The 20,254-nt window shown below is 49.3% G+C and overlaps 1 protein-coding gene across 6 annotated transcripts in view; it reads right to left on the reverse strand.

Annotated features, from left to right (window-relative positions):
• The window catches only part of SLCO2B1 (solute carrier organic anion transporter family member 2B1), a 199,981-nt gene that overhangs the window by 120,250 nt on the left and 59,477 nt on the right, over positions 1-20,254 (reverse strand). For 3 of the 6 annotated variants that reach the window (XM_056561073.1, XM_056561072.1, XM_056561074.1), the window contains exon 2: positions 10,640-10,746. In XM_056561073.1, the coding sequence (XP_056417048.1) occupies positions 10,640-10,723 (84 nt within the window). In that variant the 5' untranslated portion in view covers positions 10,724-10,746. Of the gene's footprint in view, positions 1-10,639; positions 10,747-10,831; positions 11,146-11,227; positions 11,247-20,254 lie in introns of those variants that run through there. The other 3 variants (XM_056561076.1, XM_056561071.1, XM_056561075.1) reach the window with 2 other exon arrangements.

The raw sequence follows: 20,254 nt of genomic DNA on the forward strand, positions 1-20,254 counted from the left end.
TGGCCTGGCGCTGCTTTCAGGGGAAGCTATGTGTAAGGGACAACCTGAAGTGTAGGACTCTGATGACCGGGGATGTCCCCGAGAAGAGTGCGGGGACACGCTGGAAAGCATGGACCACTTCCTGCTTCATTGTCCCTTTAACATAGGGGTCTACAACAGGGTGGACGCTTCCATCGGCTGGAGTCAACTTGCCGGCCTTGCCTCTCCGGAGTGGGCTTATGGGGCTTTCAGGAACCTGGGTGGCCGAGATCGGGGCACTTTATTCTTAGTCAGTTTAGTGGTTAGGTACTACACGTGGAACGCACGGTGTTTAGTATCTACACAGCGGAAAGTCCTCTCCGAGGTGGAGGTCTGTAGGAACATCACCGGTGACCTCGGGAAGATCAGGTCTTTGGAGTATGGCAGTCTTGGTACCAGTAGGGCTTCTCTCCTGTGGAGAGGTTTCTCATTTCATGTGCCTTAGGTACTAAACCTTTTGGGTAGAGTACCTTTTATTTTTGGTTAGGGGCAGTGTTATAGGGGTAGAGATAGGGTGAGGGCAGGGTCAGATTTATTGTAGGGTTAGAATTAGGGAGAATTGTAGGGGGAGTTAGGGAAAGAGTATAAAATGATTTATGTATCAGGTCTGCCATCCTTCTCCCTGGTGGTGGGCTGATGCATGTGCGCATTAGCTTTTTGTTTTGTTTTCAGTTGACATGGTATGAAGGGCTTACAGGCAACCAAACTTGGGCCTAAAGGGGGTTGTGGTTAAGAGTGTATAAGTTTGTATATAAGTTGGTTGGGAGGAGTGTTAGGTGGGGAGGGTGTATTTGTGGGTGGTGGTTTTGTGGTGTTTTGGGGACCTGACATGGGTCAGTTAAGGACTGAGAACTGTATGGACGGTATGGACTCTGACCCATGTACAGGAGGGGTGGCGTGGGTGAGGGGATAGTTTTAGTGTAGGTGTTTTCTGTTGTTTTCTGTAGTGTATTTATTATATTTTCTGTGATTTTTGTATATATTGTGTTTTGTATATATTGTGTTTTGTATTTATATTGTTTTATATTATATAGTGTATAGTGGCAGTCGGGCCAGTAGTAAAGTGGTGTCATATGTATTTATGTGTATGTTTGTGTATGTTTATGTTTCTCCTTGGGGGGGGCGCTCCCCTTTGGTGTCTCTGCTCTCCTCGCCTCCGGCTTCGCGGTCTCGTTTTTCGGCGGTGTTGTCCTTCTCTTCGGTTCTGGCTTGCTCTTTTTGGGTTAAGCGCTCGCCGGATTCTGGGCCGTGCGCAGATCCTCCCTGGCCGTCCTCGGCTCCTTGCCGTGCTGGGCGTGCTTTGCGGGCCTTGCGGCCGTGCGGGGGCGGTGCGTGGGGCTGGGCTCTTTGGGCCCTCTCTCCGGCCGCATCTCCGCGCTGCTTTTCCTTGCCCTTCTTTCACCGGTGGATCTCTGGCTGGGAGGCAGAGCATTATTTTGTATCGATTTTTTATTTATTTATTTATTTATTTTTTTAAAGCAAGTTGTGCTTAGTAATTTATTTATTTATATATATATATTTTTTTTTTCTTCTCTTCCCTGGGTGAGGATAATTTTTGAGTTATAGCCAGTTGTGCTACTTTTATGTTCCTTTTTGTTTTATTTTTATAGCCAAGTCGTGCTGAATTTTATGTTTATATATTTTTTATAAGCCAAGTTGGGCTATTTTTCTGTTCATGTTTTTTTTTTTTTTTTGTATGTGTGTTTGTGTGAGTTATTTTGGTATGGGCAAAAGGGAAAAAAAAGTGTATTTTAGTAAATTTGGGCTGGCCGGTTAGGCAGAGTTTTTTTTTTTTTTGTTATGTTTGTTATAGCTGGTTAAGCTTGTTTTTGTTTTATGTTTTGTATTGGATGTGTTTTGTATTTTTATAATAAAAAGAGTTACAGGATATAACTCAGGATCAGTACAGGATAAGTAATGTAATGTATGTGCACAGTGACCCTACCAGCAGAATAGTGAGTACAGCTCTGGAGTATAATACAGGATATAACTCAGTGTTACGCCGAGCGCTCCGGGTCCCCGCTCCTCCCCGGAGCGCTCGCTTCTCTCTCGCTACCGCAGCGCTCCGGGCAGCTCCACTGACCCGGTGCGCTGCGATACCGTCTCCAGCCGGGATGCGATTCGCGATGCGGGTAGCGCCCGCTCGCGATGCGCATCCCGGCTCCCGTACCTGACTCGCTCTCCGTCTGTCCTGTCCCGGCGCGCGCGGCCCCGCTCCCTAGGGCGCGCGCGCGCCGGGTCTCTGCGATTTAAAGGGCCACTGCGCCGCTGATTGGCGCAGTGGTTCCAATTAGTGTGTTCACCTGTGCACTCCCTATTTATACCTCACTTCCCCTTCACTCCCTCGCCGGATCTTGTTGCCATTGTGCCACTGAAAGCGTTTCCTTGTGTGTTCCTAGCCTGTGTTCCAGACCTCCTGCCGTTGCCCCTGACTACGATCCTTGCTGCCTGCCCCGACCTTCTGCTACGTCCGACCTTGCTTCTGTCTACTCCCTTGTACCGCGCCTATCTTCAGCAGTCAGAGAGGTTGAGCCGTTGCTAGTGGATACGACCTGGTCACTACCGCCGCAGCAAGACCATCCCGCTTTGCGGCGGGCTCTGGTGAAAACCAGTAGTGACTTAGAACCGATCCACTAGCACGGTCCACGCCAATCCCTCTCTGGCACAGAGGATCCACTACCTGCCAGCCGGCATCGTGACAGTAGATCCGGCCATGGATCCCGCTGAAGTTCCTTTGCCAGTTGTCGCCGACCTCACCACGGTGGTCGCCCAGCAGTCACAACAGATAGCGCAACAAGGCCAACAGCTGTCTCAACTGACCGTGATGCTACAGCAGCTACTACCACAGCTTCAGCAATCATCTCCTCCGCCAGCTCCTGCACCTCCTCCGCAGCGAGTGGCCGCTTCTGGTCTACGACTATCCTTGCCGGATAAATTTGATGGGGACTCTAAATTCTGCCGTGGCTTTCTTTCCCAATGTTCCCTGCACTTGGAGATGATGTCGGACCAGTTTCCTACTGAAAGGTCTAAGGTGGCTTTCGTAGTCAGCCTTTTGTCTGGAAAAGCTCTGTCATGGGCCACACCGCTCTGGGACCGCAATGACCCCGTCACTGCCTCTATACACTCCTTCTTCTCGGAAATTCGAAGTGTCTTTGAGGAACCTGCCCGAGCCTCTTCTGCTGAGACTGCCCTGTTGAACCTGGTCCAGGGTAATTCTTCCGTTGGCGAGTACGCCGTACAATTCCGTACTCTTGCTTCAGAATTATCCTGGAATAATGAGGCCCTCTGCGCGACCTTTAAAAAAGGCCTATCCAGCAACATTAAAGATGTTCTGGCCGCACGAGAAATCCCTGCTAACCTACATGAACTCATCCATCTTGCCACTCGCATTGACATGCGTTTTTCCGAAAGGCGTCAGGAGCTCCGCCAGGATATGGACTTTGTTCGCACAAGGCGTTTTTTCTCCCCGGCTCCTCTCTCCTCTGGTCCCCTGCAATCCGTTCCTGTGCCTCCCGCCGTGGAGGCTATGCAGGTCGACCGGTCTCGCCTGACACCTCAAGAGAGGACACGACGCCGCATGGAGAATCTCTGCCTGTACTGTGCCAGTACCGAACACTTCCTGAAGGATTGTCCTATCCGTCCTCCCCGCCTGGAAAGACGTACGCTGACTCCGCACAAAGGTGAAACAGTCCTTGATGTCTACTCTGCTTCTCCATGTCTTACTGTGCCTGTGCGGATATCTGCCTCTGCCTTCTCCTTCTCTACTATGGCCTTCTTGGATTCCGGATCTGCAGGAAATTTTATTTTGGCCTCTCTCGTCAACAGGTTCAACATCCCAGTGACCAGTCTCGCCAGACCCCTCTACATCAATTGTGTAAACAATGAAAGATTGGACTGTACCATACGTCTCCGCACGGAGCCCCTTCTAATGTGCATCGGACCTCATCACGAGAAGATTGAATTTTTGGTCCTCCCCAATTGCACTTCCGAAATCCTCCTTGGACTACCCTGGCTTCAACTCCATTCCCCAACCCTGGATTGGTCCACTGGGGAGATCAAGAGTTGGGGTCCCTCTTGTTTCAAGGACTGCCTAAAACCGGTTCCCAGTACCCCTTGCCGTGACTCTGTGGTTCCCCCTGTAACCGGTCTCCCTAAGGCCTATATGGACTTTGCGGATGTTTTTTGCAAAAAACAAGCTGAGACTCTACCTCCTCACAGGCCTTATGATTGTCCTATTGACCTCCTCCCGGGCACTACTCCACCCCGGGGCAGAATCTATCCTCTGTCCGCCCCAGAGACTCTTGCTATGTCGGAGTACATCCAGGAAAATTTAAAAAAAGGCTTTATCCGTAAATCCTCCTTTCCTGCCGGAGCCGGATTTTTCTTTGTGTCCAAAAAAGATGGCTCTCTACGTCCTTGCATTGACTACCGCGGTCTTAATAAAATCATGGTAAAGAACCGCTACCCCCTACCCCTCATCTCTGAACTCTTTGATCGCCTCCAAGGTGCCCACATCTTTACCAAACTGGACTTAAGAGGTGCTTATAATCTCATCCGCATCAGAGAGGGGGATGAATGGAAAACGGCATTTAACACTAGAGATGGACACTTTGAGTATCTGGTCATGCCCTTTGGCCTGTGCAACGCCCCTGCCGTCTTCCAAGACTTTGTTAATGAAATTTTTCGTGATCTCTTATACTCCTGTGTTGTTGTATATCTGGACGATATCCTGATTTTTTCTGCCAATCTAGAAGAACACCGCCAGCATGTCCGTATGGTTCTTCAGAGACTTCGTGACAATCAACTTTTTGCCAAGATAGAGAAATGTCTGTTTGAATGCCAATCTCTTCCTTTCCTAGGATACTTGGTCTCTGGCCAAGGACTACAAATGGATCCAGACAAACTCTCTGCCGTCTTAGATTGGCCACGCCCCTCCGGACTCCGTGCTATCCAACGTTTTTTGGGGTTCGCCAATTATTACAGGCAATTTATTCCACATTTTTCTACCGTTGTGGCCCCTATCGTGGCTTTAACCAAAAAAAATGCCAATCCCAAGTCTTGGCCTCCTCAAGCGGAAGACGCCTTTAAATGGCTCAAGTCTGCCTTTTCTTCGGCTCCTGTGCTCTCCAGACCTGACCCATCTAAACCCTTCCTATTGGAGGTTGATGCCTCCTCTGTAGGAGCTGGAGCGGTCCTTCTACAAAAAAATTCTTCCGGGCATGCTGTTACTTGTGGTTTTTTTTCTAGGACCTTCTCTCCGGCGGAGAGGAACTACTCCATCGGGGATCGAGAGCTTCTAGCCATTAAATTAGCACTTGAGGAATGGAGGCATCTGCTGGAGGGATCAAGATTTCCAGTTATTATTTACACCGATCACAAGAACCTCTCCTATCTCCAGTCTGCCCAACGGCTGAATCCTCGCCAGGCCAGGTGGTCTCTGTTCTTTGCCCGATTTAATTTTGAAATTCACTTTCGGCCTGCCGATAAGAACATTAGGGCCGATGCTCTCTCTCGTTCCTCGGATGCCTCGGAAGTTGAACTCTCTCCGCAACACATCATTCCTCCTGACTGCCTGATTTCCACTTCTCCAGCCTCCATCAGGCAAACTCCTCCAGGGAAGACCTTCGTCACTCCACACCAACGCCTCGGAATCCTCAAATGGGGTCACTCCTCCCATCTCGCAGGCCATGCGGGCATCAAGAAATCTGTGCAACTCATCTCTCGCTTCTATTGGTGGCCGACTCTGGAGACGGATGTCGTGGACTTTGTGCGAGCCTGCACTGTCTGTGCCCGGGATAAGACTCCTCGCCAGAAGCCCGCTGGTTTTCTTCATCCTCTGCCTGTCCCTGAACAGCCTTGGTCTCTGATTGGTATGGATTTTATTACAGACCTACCCCCATCCCGTGGCAACACTGTTGTTTGGGTGGTCGTTGATCGATTCTCCAAGATGGCACATTTCATCCCTCTTCCTGGTCTTCCTTCAGCGCCTCAGTTGGCTAAACAATTTCTTGTACACATTTTTCGTCTTCACGGGTTGCCCACACAGATAGTCTCGGATAGAGGCGTCCAATTCGTGTCAAAATTCTGGAGGGCTCTCTGTAAACAACTCAAGATTAAATTAAACTTTTCTTCTGCATATCATCCTCAATCCAATGGACAAGTAGAAAGAATTAACCAGGTCTTGGGTGATTATTTACGACATTTTGTTTCCTCCCGCCAGGATGATTGGGCAGATCTTCTACCATGGGCCGAATTCTCGTATAACTTTAGAGTCTCTGAATCTTCCTCCAAATCCCCATTTTTGCTCCCGGAGACAAGGTATGGCTCTCCGCTAAATATGTCCGCTTTCGTGTCCCCAGTTACAAACTGGGTCCACGCTATCTTGGTCCTTTCAAAGTCTTGTGCCAAATTAATCCTGTCTCTTACAAACTTCTTCTTCCTCCTTCTCTCCGTATTCCTAATGCCTTTCATGTCTCTCTTCTTAAACCACTCATCATCAACCGTTTCTCTCCCAAATTAGTTTCTCCCACTCCTGTCTCCAGTTCTTCTGACGTCTTCTCAGTGAAAGAGATACTGGCCTCCAAGACGGTCAGAGGAAAAAGGTTCTTTTTAGTGGATTGGGAGGGCTGTGGACCTGAAGAGAGATCCTGGGAACCTGAGGACAACATCCTAGACAAAAGTCTGCTCCTCAGGTTCTCAGGCTCTAAGAAGAGGGGGAGACCCAAGGGGGGGGGGTACTGTTACGCCGAGCGCTCCGGGTCCCCGCTCCTCCCCGGAGCGCTCGCTTCTCTCTCGCTACCGCAGCGCTCCGGGCAGCTCCACTGACCCGGTGCGCTGCGATACCGTCTCCAGCCGGGATGCGATTCGCGATGCGGGTAGCGCCCGCTCGCGATGCGCATCCCGGCTCCCGTACCTGACTCGCTCTCCGTCTGTCCTGTCCCGGCGCGCGCGGCCCCGCTCCCTAGGGCGCGCGCGCGCCGGGTCTCTGCGATTTAAAGGGCCACTGCGCCGCTGATTGGCGCAGTGGTTCCAATTAGTGTGTTCACCTGTGCACTCCCTATTTATACCTCACTTCCCCTTCACTCCCTCGCCGGATCTTGTTGCCATTGTGCCAGTGAAAGCGTTTCCTTGTGTGTTCCTAGCCTGTGTTCCAGACCTCCTGCCGTTGCCCCTGACTACGATCCTTGCTGCCTGCCCCGACCTTCTGCTACGTCCGACCTTGCTTCTGTCTACTCCCTTGTACCGCGCCTATCTTCAGCAGTCAGAGAGGTTGAGCCGTTGCTAGTGGATACGACCTGGTCACTACCGCCGCAGCAAGACCATCCCGCTTTGCGGCGGGCTCTGGTGAAAACCAGTAGTGACTTAGAACCGATGCACTAGCACGGTCCACGCCAATCCCTCTCTGGCACAGAGGATCCACTACCTGCCAGCCGGCATCGTGACACTCAGGATCAGTACAGGATAAGTAATGTAATGTATGTACACAGTGACCTCACCAGCAGAATAGTGAGTACAGCTCTGGAGTATAATACAGGATATAACTCAGGATCAGTACAGGATAAGTAATGTAATGTATGTACACAGTGATCTCACCAGCAGAATAGTGAGTACAGCTCTGGAGTATAATACAGGATATAACTCAGGATCAGTACAGGATAAATAATGTAATGTATGTACACAGTGACCTCACCAGCAGAATAGTGAGTATAATCTGTGTTATGCTGATCTCAGTGACTGGGGTGGAGCCATTGTCTTCTCTCGTGATAATGGTGCCAGGTATTTTCTCAGCTCTTTATGACCCTCAGGTGGAACTTGTTACACAAGGCTTAGACTGTTATTTAACATCTTAAATTGTTATACAAGGAATTCAAAAAGATCTTTATACAAGACCCAGAAGTGACATACGAGAGTTCATGTGTGTAGGACAAAGACGTCTCTGCGCAGTGTGGACTCTGTTACCTGTAGAACAAGACGGTCTGGGTCTCCTGCATTCTCTGCATATCCACAATCTACTGAAACGTTTCATACCGCTTTATTCAATATCAGGTTATCTACTGGATCGCAGGTGCAGCATAGCCGAATATGTCACTTTTATTGATTTTTGTGCATTAGTGTAAATATATCTTATATCTATCTTATATATATCTATTTCCTATCTATATATCTACACTGCTCAAAAAACATAAAGGGAACTGTCACGATTCGGCTGGCTGGAGGTGGATCCTCTGTGCCAGAGAGGGATTGGCGTGGACCATGTTGGTGGACCAGTTCTAAGTCACTACTGGTATTCACCAGAGCCCGCCGCAAAGCGGGATGGTCTTGCAGCGGCGGTAGCAATCAGGTCGTATCCACCAGCAACGGCTCAACCTCTCTGACTGCTGAAGATAGGCGCGGTACAAGGGAGTAGACAATAGCAAGGTCGGACGTAGCAGAAGGTCAGGGCAGGCAGCAAGGATCGTAGTCAGGGGCAACGGCAGGAGGTCTGGAACACAGGCTAGGAACACACAAGGGAACGCTTTCACTGGCACAATGGCAACAAGATCCGGCGAGGGAGTGCAGGGGAAGTGAGGTATAAGTAGGGAGTGCACAGGTGATAACACTGATTAGGCCTGCTGCGCCAATCAGTGGCGCAGTGGCCCTTTAAATTGCAGAGACCCGGCAGGCGCGCGCCCTAAGGAGCGGGGCCGCGCGCGCCGGGACAAGACAGACGGGGAACGGGTCAGGTACGGGAGCCGGGACGCGCATCGCGAGCGGGCGCCTCCCGCGTCGCGAATCGCATCCCGGCTGGGAGAGATATTGCAGCGCACTCGGTCAGCAGGTCTGACCGGGGCGCTGCGAATGAGAGGATGCTGCGAGCGCTCCGGGGAGGAGCGGGGACCCGGAGCGCTCGGCGTAACAGGAACACTGCGATAACACATCCTAGATCTGAATGAATGAACTAATCGTATGAAATACTTTCGTCTTTACATAGTTGAATGTGACAACAAAATCACACAAAATATATCAATGGGAATCAAAGGTATCAACCCCTGGAGGTCTGGATATGGAGTCACACTCAAAATCACAGTGGAAAACCACACTACAGGCTGATCCAACTTTATGTAATGTCCTTAATACAAGTCCCAATGAGGCTCAGTAGTGTGTGTGGCCTCCACATGCCCGTATGACCTCCCTACAATGCCTGGGCATGATCCTGATGAGGTGGAGGATGGTCTCCTGAGGGATGTCCTCCCGGACCTGGACTAAAGCATCTGCCAACTCCTGGACAGTCTGTGGTGGATGGAGCGAGACGTCCCAGATGTGCTCAATCGGATTCAGGGGAACGGGCGGCCAGTCCATAGCATCAATGCCTTCCTTTTGTAGGAACTGCTGACACACTCCAGCCACATGAGGTCTAGCATTGTCTTGTATTAGGAGGAACCAGGGGCCCATCCGCACCAGCATATGGTCTCACAAGGGGTCTGAGGATCTCATCTCGGTACCTAATGGCAGTCAGGCTACCTCTGGCACGCACATGGAGGGCTGTGTGCCCCCCCAAAGAAATGCCACCCCACACCATTACTGACCCACCACCAAACCAGTCATGCTGGAGGATGTTGCAGGCAGCAGAACGTTCTACACGGCGTCTCCAGACTCTCTCACGTCTGTCACATTTGCTCAGTGTGAACCTGCTTTCATCTGTGAAGAGCACAGGGCCCCAGTGGTGAATTTGCCAATCTTGGTGTTCTCTGGCAAATGCCAAACGTCCTACACGGTGTTGGCCTGTAAGCACAACCCCCACCTGTGGATGTCGGGCCCTCATACCACCCTCATGGAGTCTGTTTCTGACCGTTTGAGTGGACACATGCACATTTGTGGCCTGCTGGAGGTCATTTTGCAGGGCTCTGGCAGTGCTTCTCCTGCTCCTCCTTGCACAAAGGCGGAGGTAGCGGTCCTGCTGCTGGGTTTTTGCCCTTCCACGGCCTCCTCCACGTCTTCTGATGTACTGGGCTGTCTCCTGGTAGCACCTCCATGCTCTGGACACTACGCTGACAGACACAGCAAACCTTCTTGCCACAGCTCGCATTGATGTGCCATCCTGTATGAGCTGCACTACCTGAACCACTTGTGTGGGTTGTAGACTCCGTCTCATGCTACCACTAGAGTGAAAGCACTTCCAGCATTCAAAAGTGACCAAAACATCAGCCAGGAAGCATAGGAACTGAGAAGTGGTCTGTGGTCACCGCCTGCAGAACCACTCCTTTATTGGGGGTGTCTTTCTAAGTGCCTATAATTTCCACCTGTTGTCTGTTCCATGTGAAATTGATTGTCAATCAGTGTTCTTCCTGAGTGGACAGTGGGATCTCACACAAGTGTCAGTGACTTGGAGTTACATTGTGTTGGTTATGTGTTCCCTTTATGTTTTTGAGCAGTGTATATATCTTATATCTATCTTGTATCTATCTATCTATCTATCTATCTATCTATCTATCTATCTCACATCAACCTATCATCTATCTATCTATCTATCTATCACATATCTATCTCCTATCTATCTATCTCATATCTATCTATCTCATATCTATCTATCTATCTATCTATCTCATATCTATTGATCTATCTATCATCTATCCACCTTTACCTTGATGCTGTTGAATGGGTTCCTGCTGCACTTGTTTCCCCTCGTAGAATTCTCACCATACTTGCTCTGACTCGTGGCCGTCATCTTCCCGGTAACACTTCACTCTTCTGTAGAAGGACGGATAATGTGTAAGAGAATTTCTCACCGGACTGTTTGTTGTCATAAAAGAGTAAAACTGTAAATGTATTTTACACCGTTGGCAATGTGACAAAACAGGTTTCCACAATGGAATCTCACGGATACTGATCCAAGGTTCAAGTCCGTACAATGTCCCGATGTGTCTATAAATTTTGGGGGGTTCCTTATTGATACAACCATTGGAAAGTACAATGGCAAGGAATCCCGAAAGAGTAACAGTGGCCTATGAAGATTCACCGTCCATGCTACATCTTCCAGTATGAGGAGACAAACCCTATAGACCAGTGTTTCCCAACCCAGGGTACCTCCAGATGTTGCAAAACTACAACTCCCAGCATGCCTGGACAGCCTTTGGCTGTCCAGGCATGCTGGGAGTTGTAGTTTTGCAACACCTGGAGGCACCCTGGTTGGGAAACACTGCTATAGACAATGGGGGAGATTTATCAGAACCTGTCCAGAGGAAAAGTTGACCAGTTGCCCATAGCAACCAATCAGATCGCTGCTTTCATTTTCCACAGGCCTTTTTAAAAATGAAAGCAGCGATCTGATTGGTTGCTATGGGCAACTTTTTCCTCTTCACAGGTTTTAAGTTGCCCAGATGCCCATAGCAACCAATCAGATCACTGCTTTCATTTTTGAAAAGGCCTGTGGAAAATGAAAGCAGCGATCTGATTGGTTGCTATTAGAGATGAGCGAATTTACAGTAAATTCGATTCGTCACGAACTTCTCAGCTCGGCAGTTGATGACTTATCCTGCATAAATTAGTTCAGCTTTCCGGTGCTTCCGTGGGCTGGGAAAGGTGGATACAGTCCTAGGAAAGAGTCTCCTAGGACTGTATCCACCTTTTCCAGCCCATCGGAGCACCTGAAGGCTGAACTAATTTATGCAGGATAAGTCATCAACTGCCGAGCCAAGAAGTTCGTGACGAATCGAATTTACTGTAAACTCGCTCATCTCTAGTTGCTATGGGTAACTTTTTCCTCTTCACAGGTTTTAAGTTGCCCAGTTGCCCATAGCAACCAATCAGCTGCTTTCATTTTTGAAAAGGCCTGTGGAAAATGAAAGCAGCTATCAGATTGGTTGCTATGGGCAACTGGGCATTAAAACCTGTGAAGAGGAAAAAGTTGCCCATAGCAACCAATCAGATCACTGCTTTCATTTTTGAAAAGGCCTGTGAAAAATGAAAGCAGCGATCTGATTGGTTGCTATGGGCAAAACAGCAATTTTTCCTCTGGACAGGTTTTGATAAATCTCCCCAAATTAAGAAGAAACCGATGACGTCCTACAAAATAGTCAGAAGTCCTGACCACATGACTAACAATCCTGAAGATAGTTTTCTTCATAGAATTTATCATCATTGGGGGCCAAGTACAGATTTTAAATTTGGGCCCAGGAAGATAATCCCTCGCTTATCTGTAAAAACGTATCTGGTTCTATCCTTGTTCCTTCCACCTTGTTCCACCAAACCTTCAAATTTAACCTGAGATACAACTGGCAATAAATAGGTTTCCCATCTATTGATGTCCCTGAGGTATTGAGGTATACCGCCAATGTGCGCCATAGGCCAAATGTGTTCGCATAGCGTGATGTAAGCATAACCTAACCTGTACAACAGGAGTAATGAGACGCTATATTTACCTCAGGTTCCCGAATACAGGAGGAATGAAATATAGAGAATCTCAGTCAGGACAAGAGGAAAACACAACAACGGCCTAAACAGATATTACATCACCGCACTACAGAGGAACATAGGAAAAAAATCAGACACAAGGACCAAAGTACAGAAGTCATAAAATCTATTACCGACAGGAAAACAGGAAGAAGGGGAAGAAACAATCTCCCATGTACAAGAAAATAACTGCGATAATACTGTCCCCTATGTATAAGAATATAACTACTATAATACTGCTTCTATATACAAGAACATTACTACTATAATACTGCCTCCTATATATACAAGAATATAACTACTATAATACTGCTCCTATATACAAGAATATAACTACTATAATACTGCTCCTATATACAAGAATATAACTACTATAATACTGTCTCCTATATACAAGAATATAACTACTATAATACTGCTTCTATATACAAGAATATAATTACTATAATACTGCTCCTATCTACAAGAATATAGCTACTATAATACTGCTCCTATATACAAGAATATAACTACTATAATACTGCTCCTATATACAAGAATATAACTACTATAATACTGCCTCCTATATACAAGGATATAACTACTATAATACTACTCCTATATACAAGGATATAACTACTATAATACTGCCTCCTATATACAAGAATATAACTACTATAATACTGCTCCTATATACAAGAATATAACTACTATAATACTGCTCCTATGTACAAGAATATAACTACTATAATACTGCTTCTATATGCAAGAATATTACTACTATAAGACTGCCTCCTATATATACAAGAATGTAAGTACTATAATACTGCTCCTATATACAAGAATACAACTACTATAATACTGCTTCTATATACAAGAATATTACTACTATAATACTGCCTCCTATATACAAGAATATAAGTACTATAATACTGCTCCTATATACAAGAATATAACTACTATAATACTGCTTCTATATACAAGAATATTACTACTATAATACTGCCTCCTATATATACAAGAATATAACTACTATAATACTGCTCCTATATACAAGAATATAACTACTATAATACTGCTCCTATATACAAGAATACAACTACTATAATACTGCCCCTATATACAAGAATATAACTACTATAATACTGCTCCTATATACAAGAATATAACTACTATAATACTTCCTCCTATATACAAGAATATAACTACTATAATACTGCTCCTATATACAAGAATATAACTACTATAATACTGGCTCCTATATACAAGAATATAACTACTATAATACTGGCTCCTATATACAAGAATATAACTACTATAATACTGCTTGTTACGCCTAGCGCTCCGGGTCCCCGCTCCTCCCCGGAGCGCTCACGGCGTCTTCCTCCCCGGAGCGCCAACGGCGTCTTTCTCCCTGCAGCGCCCCGGTCAGTCCCGCTGACCGGGAGCGCTGTACTGTCATGGCCGTCAGGGATGCGATTCGCACAGCGGGACGCGCCCGCTCGCGAATCGCATCCCAGGTCACTTACCCGTCCCGGTCCCCTGCTGTCTTGTGCTGGCGCGCGCGGCTCCGCTCTCTAGGGCGCGCGCGCGCCAGCTCTCTGAGACTTAAAGGGCCAGTGCACCAATGATTGGTGCCTGGCCCAATTAGCTTAATTGGCTTCCATCTGCTCCCTGGCTATATCTGATCTCCTCCCTTGCACTCCCTTGCCGGATCTTGTTGCCTTGTGCCAGTGAAAGCGTTTAGTGTGTCCAAAGCCTGTGTACCTGAACTTCTGCTATCCATCCTGACTACGAACCTTGCCGCCTGCCCCCGACCTTCTGCTACGTCTGACCTTGCCTCTGCCTTGTCCTTCTGTCCCACGCCTTCTCAGCAGTCAGCGAGGTTGAGCCGTTGCTAGTGGATACAACCTGGTTGCTACTGCCGCAGCAAGACCATCCCGCTTTGCGGCGGGCTCTGGTGAAAACCAGTAGCCTCTTAGAACCGGTCCACTAGCACGGTCCACGCCAATCCCTCGCTGACACAGCGGATCCACAACCCGTAAGCCGAATCGTGACAGTAGATCCGGCCATGGATCCCGCTGAGGTGCCGCTGCCAAGTCTCGCTGATCTTCCCACGGTGGTCGCTCAGCAATCGCAGCAGATTGCCCAACAAGGACAGCAGCTGTCGCAGTTGACCGCCATGTTACAGCAACTTCTGCCTCTGCTACAGCAGCAACCATCTCCTCCGCCAGCTCCTGCACCTCCTCCGCAGCGAGTGGCCGCTCCTAACCTCCGCTTGTCCCTGCCGGACAAATTTGATGGGGACTCTAAACTCTGCCGTGGATTTTTGTCTCAGTGTTCCCTGCATATGGAGATGTTGTCGGACTTGTTTCCTACAGAACGGTCTAAGGTGGCGTTCGTAGTGAGCCTTCTTTCAGGAAAGGCCTTGTCTTGGGCCACACCGCTCTGGGACCGCAATGATCCTGCCACAGCCACAGTCCAGTCCTTCTTCGCTGAAGTCCGGAGTGTCTTCGAGGAGCCAGCCCGAGCTTCTTCTGCCGAGACTGCCCTGTTGAACCTGGTCCAGGGTAATTCTTCAGTGGGCGAGTACGCCATCCAATTTCGTACTCTTGCTTCCGAGTTATCATGGAATAACGAGGCTCTCTGCGCGACCTTTAAAAAAGGCCTATCCAGTCGCATCAAGGATGTGCTGGCCGCACGAGAGATTCCTGCCAACCTCCAAGAACTCATCCATTTGGCTACCCGCATTGACATGCGTTTTTCTGAGCGACACCAAGAGCTCCGCCAGGAAAAAGACTTAGATCTCTGGGCACCTCTCCCACAGCATCCTTTGCAGTCTACGCCTGGGCCTCCCGCCGAGGAGGCCATGCAAGTGGATCGGTCTCGCCTGACCCAGGAAGAGAGGAATCGCCGTAGAGAAGAAAATCTCTGTCTGTACTGTGCCAGTACCGAGCATTTCTTGGTGGATTGCCCTATCCGTCCTCCACGCCTGGGAAATGCACGCACGCACCCAGCTCACGTGGGTGTGGCGTCTCTTGGCTCTAAGTCTGCTTCTCCACGTCTCACGGTGCCCGTGCGGATTTCTCCTTCAGCCAACTCCTCCCTCTCAGCCGTGGCCTGCTTGGACTCTGGTGCCTCTGGAAATTTTATTTTGGAGTCGTTTGTGAATAAATTCTGCATCCCGGTGACCCGTCTCGTCAAGCCGCTCTACATTTCCGCGGTCAACGGAGTCAGATTGGATTGCACCGTGCGTTACCGCACAAAACCCCTCTTAATGTGCATTGGACCCCACCACGAAAGGATTGAGCTCTTCGTTCTCCCCAACTGTACCTCTGAGGTCCTCCTCGGTCTGCCATGGCTCCGGCTTCATTCGCCCACCCTTGATTGGACCACCGGGGAGATCAAGTACTGGGACTCTGCCTGCCACAGGAAGTGCCTCTCCCCCCCTCCCAGTCCCGTCAGGCAAGCCTCTGTGCCTCCTCATGGCCCCCGTCCTGGTGTCACACTGCCCCGTGCCAGGCCTCGCCCTCTGCCCTCCCTCCCCATTCCCACTCCTGCTGTACTGCCTGCCGTTGAGGAATCCCTCCATTCTTTCCCGGTGTCCTCATCCCAGGGGAGGCAGTTACCGGACAAAGAGAAGGGGAGACCTAAGGGGGGGGGTACTGTTACGCCTAGCGCTCCGGGTCCCCGCTCCTCCCCGGAGCGCTCACGGCGTCTTCCTCCCCGGAGCGCCAACGGCGTCTTTCTCCCTGCAGCGCCCCGGTCAGTCCCGCTGACCGGGAGCGCTGTACTGTCATGGCCGTCGGGGATGCGATTCGCACAGCGGGACGCGCCCGCTCGCGAATCGCATCCCAGGTCACTTACCCGTCCCGGTCCCCTGCTGTCTTGTGCTGGCGCGCGCGGCTCCGCTCTCTAGGGCGCGCGCGCGCCAGCTCTCTGAGACTTAAAGGGCCAGTGCACCAATGATTGGTGCCTGGCCCAATTAGCTTAATTGGCTTCCATCTGCTCCCTGGCTATATCTGATCTCCTCCCTTGCACTCCCTTGCCGGATCTTGTTGCCTTGTGCCAGTGAAAGCGTTTAGTGTGTCCAAAGCCTGTGTACCTGAACTTCTGCTATCCATCCTGACTACGAACCTTGCCGCCTGCCCCCGACCTTCTGCTACGTCTGACCTTGCCTCTGCCTTGTCCTTCTGTCCCACGCCTTCTCAGCAGTCAGCGAGGTTGAGCCGTTGCTAGTGGATACGACCTGGTTGCTACTGCCGCAGCAAGACCATCCCGCTTTGCGGCGGGCTCTGGTGAAAACCAGTAGCCTCTTAGAACCGGTCCACTAGCACGGTCCACGCCAATCCCTCGCTGACACAGCGGATCCACAACCCGTAAGCCGAATCGTGACACTGCTCCTATATACAAGAATATAACTACTATAATACTGCTCCTATATACAAGAACATAACTACTATAATACTGCTCCTATATACAAGAATATAACTACTATAATACTGCTCCTATATACAAGAATATAACTACTATAATACTGCTCCTATATACAAGAATATAACTACTATAATACTGCTCCCATATACAAGAATATAACTACTATAATACTGCCTCCTATATACAAGAATATAACTACTATAATACTGCCCCCTATATACAAGAATATAACTACTATAATACTGCTCCTATATACAAGAATACAACTACCATAATACTGCTCCTATATACAAGAACATAACTACTATAATACTGCTCCTATATACAAGAATATAACTACTATAATACTGCTCCTATATACAAGAATGTAATACTATAATACTGCTCCTATATACAAGAATATAACTACCATAATACTGCTCCTATATACAAGAATATAACTACTATAATACTGCTCCTATATACAAGAATATAACTACTATAATACTGCTCCTATATACAAGAATATAACTACTATAATACTGCCTCCTATATACAAGAATACAACTATTATAATACTGCCTCCTATATACAAGAATATAACTACTATAATTCTGCTCCCTATATACAAGAATATAACTACTATAATACTGCTCCTATATATAAGAATATAACTACTGTTACGCCGAGCGCTCCGGGTCCCCGCTCCTCCCCGGAGCGCTCGCAACATCCTCGCTACGGCAGCGCCCCGGTCAGATCCACTGACCGGGTGCGCTGCGATACCGCCTCCAGCCGGGATGCGATTCGCGGCTTCCGTACCTGACTCGCTCTCCCTCGGTCCTGTCCCGGCGCGCGCGGCCCCGCTCCCTAGGGCGCGCGCGCCGGGTCTCTGCGATTTAAAGGGCCACTGCGCCACTGATTGGCGCAGTGGTTCCAATTAGTGTCTTCACCTGTGCACTCCCTATGTATACCTCACTTCCCCTGCACTCCCTCGCCGGATCTTGTTGCCCTTGTGCCTAGTGAAAGCGTTCCCTTGTGTATTCCTAGCCTGTGTTCCAGACCTCCTGCCGTTGCCCCTGACTACGATCCTTGCTGCCTGCCCCGACCTTCTGCTACGTCCGACCTTGCTTTTGTCTACTCCCTTGTACCGCGCCTATCTTCAGCAGTCAGAGAGGTTGAGCCGTTGCTAGTGGATACGACCTGGTTACTACCGCCGCAGCAAGACCATCCCGCTTTGCGGCGGGCTCTGGTGAACACCAGTAGTATCTTTGAACCGGTCCACTAGCACGGTCCACGCCAATCCCTCTCTGGCACAGAGGATCCACCTCCTGCCAGCCGGCATCGTGACAGTAGATCCGGCCATGGATCCCGCTGAAGTACCTCTGCCAGTTGTCGCCGACCTCACCACGGTGGTCGCCCAGCAGTCACAACAGATAGCGCAACAAGGCCATCAGCTGTCTCAACTGACCGAGATGCTAAAGCAGCTACTACCACAGCTTCTGCAATCATCTCCTCCGCCAGCTCCTGCACCTCCTCCGCAGCGAGTGGCCGCTTCCAGCCTACGACTATCCTTGCCGGATAAATTTGATGGGGACTCTAAGTTTTGCCGTGGCTTTCTTTCACAATGTTCCCTGCACTTGGAGATGATGTCGGACCAGTTTCCTACTGAAAGGTCTAAGGTGGCTTTCGTAGTCAGCCTTCTGTCTGGAAAAGCTCTGTCATGGGCCACACCGCTCTGGGACCGCAATGACCCCGTCACTGCCTCTGTACACTCCTTCTTCTCGGAAATTCGTAGTGTCTTTGAGGAACCTGCCCGAGCCTCTTCTGCTGAGACTGCCCTGCTGAACCTGGTCCAGGGTAATTCTTCCGTTGGCGAGTACGCCATACAATTCCGTACTCTTGCTTCCGAATTATCCTGGAATGATGAGGCCCTCTGCGCGACCTTTAAAAAAGGCCTATCCAGTAACATTAAAGATGTTCTGGCCGCACGAGAAATCCCTGCTAACCTACATGAACTCATTCATCTAGCCACTCGCATTGACATGCGTTTTTCCGAAAGGCGTCAGGAGCTCCGCCAGGATATGGACTTTGTTCGCACGAGGCGTTTTTTCTCCCCGGCTCCTCTCTCCTCTGGTCCTCTGCAATCCGTTCCTGTGTCTCCCGCCGTGGAGGCTATGCAAGTTGACCGGTCTCGCCTGACACCTCAAGAGAGGACACGACGCCGCATGGAGAATCTCTGCCTGTACTGTGCCGGTACCGAACACTTCCTGAAGGATTGTCCTATCCGTCCTCCCCGCCTGGAAAGACGTACGCTGACTCCGCACAAAGGTGAAACAGTCCTTGATGTCAACTCTGCTTCTCCACGTCTTACTGTGCCTGTGCGGATATCTGCCTCTACCTTCTCCTTCTCTACTATGGCCTTCTTGGATTCCGGATCTGCAGGAAACTTTATTTTGGCCTCTCTCATCAACAGGTTCAACATCCCAGTGACCAGTCTCGCCAGACCCCTCTACATCAATTGCGTTAACAATGAAAGATTGGACTGTGCCGTGCGTTACCGCACGGAACCCCTCCTAATGTGCATCGGACCTCATCACGAAAAAATTAAGTTTTTGGTCCTCCCCAATTGCACTTCCGAAATTCTCCTTGGACTACCATGGCTTCAACGCCATTCCCCTACCCTTGATTGGTCCACAGGAGAGATCAAGAGCTGGGGTACCTTTTGTTTCAAGGACTGCCTTAAACCGGTTCCCAGTACTCCCTGCCGTGACCCTGTGGTTCCCCCTGTAACCGGTCTCCCTAAGGCCTATATGGACTATGCTGACGTATTTTGCAAAAAACAAGCTGAGACTTTACCTCCTCACAGGCCTTATGATTGTCCTATTGACCTCCTCCCGGGCACTACTCCACCCCGGGGCAGAATCTATCCTCTGTCTGCTCCAGAGACTCTTGCTATGTCTGAGTACATCCAGGAAAATTTAAAAAAGGGGTTTATCCGCAAATCCTCCTCTCCTGCCGGAGCTGGATTTTTCTTTGTGTCCAAGAAAGATGGCTCCCTACGTCCTTGCATTGACTACCGCGGACTTAATAAAATCACGGTAAAGAACCGCTACCCCCTACCTCTTATCTCTGAACTCTTTGATCGCCTCCAAGGTGCCCACATCTTTACCAAACTGGACTTAAGAGGTGCTTATAATCTCATCCGCATCAGGGAGGGGGACGAATGGAAAACGGCATTTAACACTAGAGATGGACACTTTGAGTATCTGGTCATGCCCTTTGGCCTGTGCAACGCCCCTGCCGTCTTCCAAGACTTTGTTAATGAAATTTTTCGTGATCTCTTATATTCCTGTGTTGTTGTGTATCTGGTCGATATTCTGATTTTTTCTGCCAACTTAGAAGAACACCGCCA

This window comes from Hyla sarda, chromosome 2, assembly GCF_029499605.1.
Source record: "Hyla sarda isolate aHylSar1 chromosome 2, aHylSar1.hap1, whole genome shotgun sequence".
Classification (NCBI taxonomy): Eukaryota; Metazoa; Chordata; class Amphibia; order Anura; family Hylidae; genus Hyla; species Hyla sarda.